The 6,142-nt window shown below is 33.2% G+C and overlaps 1 protein-coding gene across 1 annotated transcript; it reads right to left on the bottom strand.

The window, feature by feature from the left end:
• Positions 1-4,151: 4,151 nt before the first annotated feature.
• On the bottom strand, positions 4,152-5,198 carry LOC107196064 (olfactory receptor 5T1-like). The gene is given in 1 exon segment (XM_015593624.1): positions 4,152-5,198. A coding segment is annotated over 1 exon segment (1,047 nt).
• Between the last annotated feature and the right edge of the window lie 944 nt (positions 5,199-6,142).

Here is a 6,142-nt window from a genome sequence, read left to right as displayed (position 1 = left end):
CCGAAGACATTCCCACTGAAATATTTTTGTATATGGTCCTGGTTCCCGAACATGAGATCCAGAAACCCCAGATCAAGTTCTGATTCCCCAGGGTAAAGAAGACAAATTACATGCTCATTAATCAAGTATCCATGCAAAAATTTTACCCGAAGAATAAAAATGTGGAACAGCCTAGGGACTCTTCTCGATGCTCATACTGAATAACAATCACATGCAATGACTCCACGCTTTATGTGTTTTGAATTGTACCCCGGTATCTGGGAAGTGTTGTTGCTGGGCCCAGGATGGAGAAAATTGAACAGTTAGAAAGCACAGGGCTCTGGTCCTAGTGTTCAATTTTAGTGTGAATATGGGGAATACACTGAATGGAAAGCCTCTGTTTTTGTGTCAAGAACATGCCACGGTATATTTGCCAGAAATATCAGATGACATGCAACATAAAACCCAAATATGAATGGTTATAAGCAAACTGATATAAATATTTTTATTAAATTAATATGATACCCATCATGAACCGGATCTTATAGTTTTTAATTAAAATTATGTGATTAAAACATATTTTTATATAACCTTGTGACCTTTCCTCAATCATAAATATTATAATTAAATATACTAATTTTTATTTTCTTTTTGTGTGGAATTTTCTAGTCTATGAGCTTTATAAGTGAAAAAGATATGTCTAGTTTTCCTTTATATTAATAGCTTGTAAAATGATACCCAGGTAAAAGCAGATGTTCAAAAAATATTTCAAAACACTGATTGACTGATGAAATGAATGATAAGTAAATGAATGAATGATTACGATATTCATCTTAAAATTCTGAAATAAAATGTGAGGATTTTGTTTCCAGGGCCATAATCTGTCTTTAATGCGATTTTAGCTTTGATAAAGAAGTAGTAATAACCTGCATATTGTTCCCTAGAGTATTCTCTACTCCAGGGCACGACACAGCTATTTTTTTTCTTCTGGTGTTTCTAATATTTAATAAGGTTGTAGCACATTCTAAGCTCTAAACTTAGTGAGGCAGAAGACAAATTGTGGACAATAAAAAGGAAATTACAAAGCTTTTTACCATCCTCAAGTTCTCATTACAATATATTTAAATCCTTGAGGTTCTTCCCAGAGCCCAAACAGCCACATGAAGTTTTCGTGGTAGCTTCTTCTGTAATGTCCATTGCATATTGCCTTTCATGTGACCAAAGGTACAGGCTGTTTTATGCTTCATTCAATACTTCCTTTCCCCATAAGTTCTGCCTACTTTCGCATCTGTTTAGCATTCCTATAACATTGTAAAGATTAAAAAAACTATTTCTTTTATACTTTTTGTTGTTATTGACACTTTGTTTACAAGTTGACCTCTCATTCGCATCTATTATTTATTGTATAGGAGGTCTATTTTTCATTTTATAAATCTTGAATGTGCTATTTAATAAACATCCCTTGGTCAAGCAGACAAAACTTTAAGACAGTACCATCACCAAATGTCAAAATTTCACCTTTTAAAATATTTTTAAGGAACATACACACACATCTACATGCTCGTAAATATGCAGAAAAATGACATTATAGTAACATTTTCATTACCCACATTAAACAATAGTTTTATAAGATTCATTATTTTAAAGTAATACATAATTACATAAGGCTAACTTTCCATTGATTCAATACCCATTCTCAGCCCCTCCAACCTTCCTAGAAGCAACAACTATCAACTATTAGAACCTTTTACTGTTTTTCCAAATCTTTTCATTTATTTTTATTGTGGTATGAACACTTCACGTGAGATCTACTCTCTTAACAAAATTTTAAGTATACAATGGAGAAATGCTAAGTACAGGCACAGCAATACTTAACAGAGCTCTAGAATTTAATTATCTTGCATCACTGAAACTTTATATTTATAAAGTAAATATAAAGTAAACAGGAAAATAGCAACACCCATTTTCCTGTTCCCCCAGCCTCTGGCAACTACCATTCTACTCTCTGCTTCTATGTGTTTGACTATTTTATATACCTCACATAAATTGTATTGTGCAGTATTTGTCCTTCTATGATGAGCTTATTTCACTTAATATAACGTCTTCATGTATCATCCATATTTTTTTTCGATAAAATGCATTTAGTCTAATGTATATATTATACTATATATAGTTGCTAGCTATGTGATTTTAAAAATATATAAGTGGATTTAAGATGTTTACAACATTCTGTGCTTGGTATACATATTGTTTAACTATCCTATTTTGTGATTTAATTATCCTGATTGTTATGGATTTGGTTCATAGATTTAAATAGATGAGAATTTTGGTTGCTTCTGAAACTTTTCTGTAACAGACAATAATGAAGTTTACATATTTTTATTCCTCACTTATAGTTCCAGACTTTTTAATGTTTGCCAACATTATGAGTGTTCGATATTGTTTCATATCATTTTACACTCACATTTTCCAGACCGCTATTAAAGTTAAGTGTATGGATTAGTCTAAAAATGTTTCTTCTTTTGTGAATTGTCCATGTGTGTTCTTTGTCCATAGTTCTATGAAACACGAGTCTAGCATTTATTAATTTAACAGATGCATAATTGTATCTATTTTCCTTGTTTATGGCTGTTTCTTTTACTATATTTGTGATTGATTTTTTCAGAAATTTAAAATTTTAAATCATAAAACTTATCTATCTTTGTGAATTTGAATTGTGTTTAAGGCTCCCTTCAATGCTAAATCAGACACACACACACACACACACACATGCACACACATGGGCAGTCACCATCTCATGGTTGGATATGCAAAGAAAATGAGTATCAGTGACCATGGTTTAGTTTTGACATGTTACAAAAGTAGCCATGTGAACAGTGGTGGAGAAAGCCTCTAAACAGTAGAAAATAAAGGTAGAGTCTGTAGTAGGAATATATGGCAATAAGAGGTGTTACATATAAAAGCTGGGAGGTGTTTTTTAAACTTAATAACCTTAATTTAGGGAAATAGTCTTAGGATGGACTCTAATTCTTAGGAGATTGTCTTGTTGAATTAATAAATAAGGATATCCCTTGGGGAAGAGAATATGTTTCATAAAATAATAATTAAAAATTAATAAATAAAAGCGAATGAACAGGAGGAAGTAAGGAACAAAATAACAACTTCAAATAGTTTTTGATGGAAACACACCTTTGCACTGAAATGAGGTCTTTTGGAAACAGGGCTAAATGTGAGCTTCAGAGAGAACCTCATCTGTACTTTGGTTTTTATGTCTGGGCACTGAGCAGTGGTAGCATGTGCAAGGGCATCACAGAGGGACAGAGGTCAAAGGAAAAGAAGCTGAAATTTGAGTCAGGGCCAGGCCTGTAAGAAATTTTTTAATGGTGGGCTGGCTTAGTTCTGGAAAGAGCCTAATCTGCCAGCTACTTATATATTTTTATTTGTTGTCCTTGTCCTTTTATTTTGTCATTCTTAAGTTTAGGTATGATTTTGATAAATGCTAATGCCTAGACTTTTGTTTGCTGGGAGATATTAAAGATGGGGGTAATAGCTATGCTCTGGATGAAGTAACAAAATAGAGAGAAATGAACCGTCATGCATAGGACAGTAAGGACACTAGGAATCTGAACACATTTTCTGTGGTCTCCGAGCCACGGGTTGTGATGAGTTTCCCGCCAGTGTGTGGATCCAAGGATGGGCAGAGTGCTTTACACTGGAATCAGACAGCAATGGCTTTATGGAAAGTGTTCCTGGCTAATGTGAGCTGTGATTTTGTTATTGATTAGGTGGTATTTGATTAAGCTAGTCAGACAAAATGATAATGTTATTTACAACTGCAACTATTGGAACCTATATATTTCATTACATGGAGATGAAAGGAAACAATACACAACATCTACAAGTAATGATTCGTACATTTGTGTTATAACTATCAATATCAGCATCCACATACATATATGTGTGTACACTCATATCTCAGGAAGAACATAGTAAGAAGCAAATTGATGAGGGAAAGTTTTTTTTTAATCTAAAGACAGCATAGGTAGATGGTTAACTATGATCTTTATTTTAAAATATCCTGGAATAAAAAATACATTAATAAACTGAAACAAAATATTTTAATCATACCTCTTTGATACTGAGGCACAAATATCACTCTCAATTTTTTAAATTTATTTTTTACTGTAAAAAGATACTTTATCTATAAGACAATTTTTCCTAAGCACTGTTTTCATGGCCTCTTTTACATCTTTTTTCCTCAGACTGTAGATGACAGGATTCAGTCTGGGAATCACAATGGTGTAAAATATCGATACTATCATGTCATGGTCCAAAGCATAGCTGGAACTTGGTCTCATGTACATGAAGAGGATGGTTCCATGATAAGCTGATACTCCAGTCAGGTGACAGCCACATGTAGAAAAGGTCTTCTGTCTCCCCTCAACAGAATGCATCCTCAGAATGGATAACAGGATGAATCCATAGGTGATCAGGGCGATCAGGATAGTGACTATCTCAATAGAGCCCACAAAGCAGAAGAGCAGAAGCTGGTTCGTGTGAGTGTCGGAACAGGAAATAGCAAGGAGAGCAGGGATGTCACAAAAGACATGTCTAATTTCATTGGATACACAGAAGGATAGGCTAAATGTGGCCACTGTGTGTACAGAGGTATGCACAATGCCACCAACATAGGAAGCAATGATGAGTGGCACACAGACTCTGGATGACATACTAACTGACTAGAGGAGAGGATTGTAGATAACTACATAGCAATCATATGCCATTGTCACCAAGAGAAAGCATTCTGTGGTCCCAAAAGTAATAAAGAGAAACGTTTGTGCTACACATCCAAGATAAGAAATGGCTTTGTCCTCTTTCAAGAAATTGACTAACATTTTGGGGGTGACGACCGAAGAATAGCAGGCATCAAAGAATGATATCACACTAAGAAAATAGTACATAGAGTTGTGGAGTCGAGAATCCCTAATGATCAATAAAACCATTCCCAAATTTCCTATCATAGTAAAGAGATAGATTGCTAGAAACAGTAAAAATAGAAAAACTTGCACTTCAAAATGATCTGTGAAGCTCATCAGTATAAACATAGTGACTTTGGTCACATTTTTTACTAGAATCCTGTATAAATCAAAATCTGCTGTCAACTGTGACATTTTCATTTTATGTATGTTTTTAAGCAATATTTTAAAAGTAGCATTCATCTATTATATCCTCTTGTTTGTTCCTTAGCAGGGCGTATTGAAATCTTTAGCAGTGAGGGAATAACAGTGATAAATATGCTGGGTCCAAGAGAATGTATTACCCTGTTAAATTAAGTGGTTGGCTAAATATGTCACGTTAAAAAATGTCAATTTATGAGGTTTACTTTCCAGCTTATTTTCTGTTAAGTTTACTTCCATTTAGTTTCATATTTTATCATCCTAAAATGCACAAAGAAGAATGACTATAAGAATTTTAAATCTAAAATACTGTAATAGGATGTATATGTGTGAGTACTAATCCTAGATTTTCTATAGTATGTATGAAATGCCTTTCCTTAGTGGTTATATCTGTTAAAAAGAAAATGACCACTTGTATGTCACAAAAGTATATGCAAATGAAAATTGTATTTGAATGAGAAAAACAATGTAGAAATTATTTCATTTTAAAATATTCCCAGATGACTAGAAAATGGGCTAAGATACACTCACATTTCAACTGGTCATATGGGGCAGCCTTTTCCTACCAAACTATTGTGCATCCTCTTTTAAAGCTATTATTCCATTCCACTAGTACTTCTGGAACCTTGGTGAGCAGACAATAGATACTATTCCAGAGGTAGATGTACCTTGTATGCAAATGATAACAGAGAATTGGTTTTGTTTGTTTTTCAGTTTTCTCTCTTGATACACACACATATCACCACATTGTCCATTTAGACCGGCACCATTTATTATTCTGTTAAGGTTTTTCCAAATTTAACTGTAAGGTTTTTTTTCTATTAATGTATTTCTTATCCTAGTAAAGTCCTTGGGTATATTTTTAAGTCATGTTTATGTCAAAAAGAAATCATGACCATTTCTTTAATACATTATAGTTTCTTAAGGATTTTCTAAAATTATTATAAAGAAAAAAAATCACTCAATTACAGTTCATAAAATTTATA

Source organism: Pteropus alecto, unplaced genomic scaffold, assembly GCF_000325575.1.
Source record: "Pteropus alecto unplaced genomic scaffold, ASM32557v1 scaffold547, whole genome shotgun sequence".
NCBI lineage: Eukaryota > Metazoa > Chordata > Mammalia > Chiroptera > Pteropodidae > Pteropus > Pteropus alecto.
This window is presented reverse-complemented; position numbering and strand designations above follow the sequence as displayed.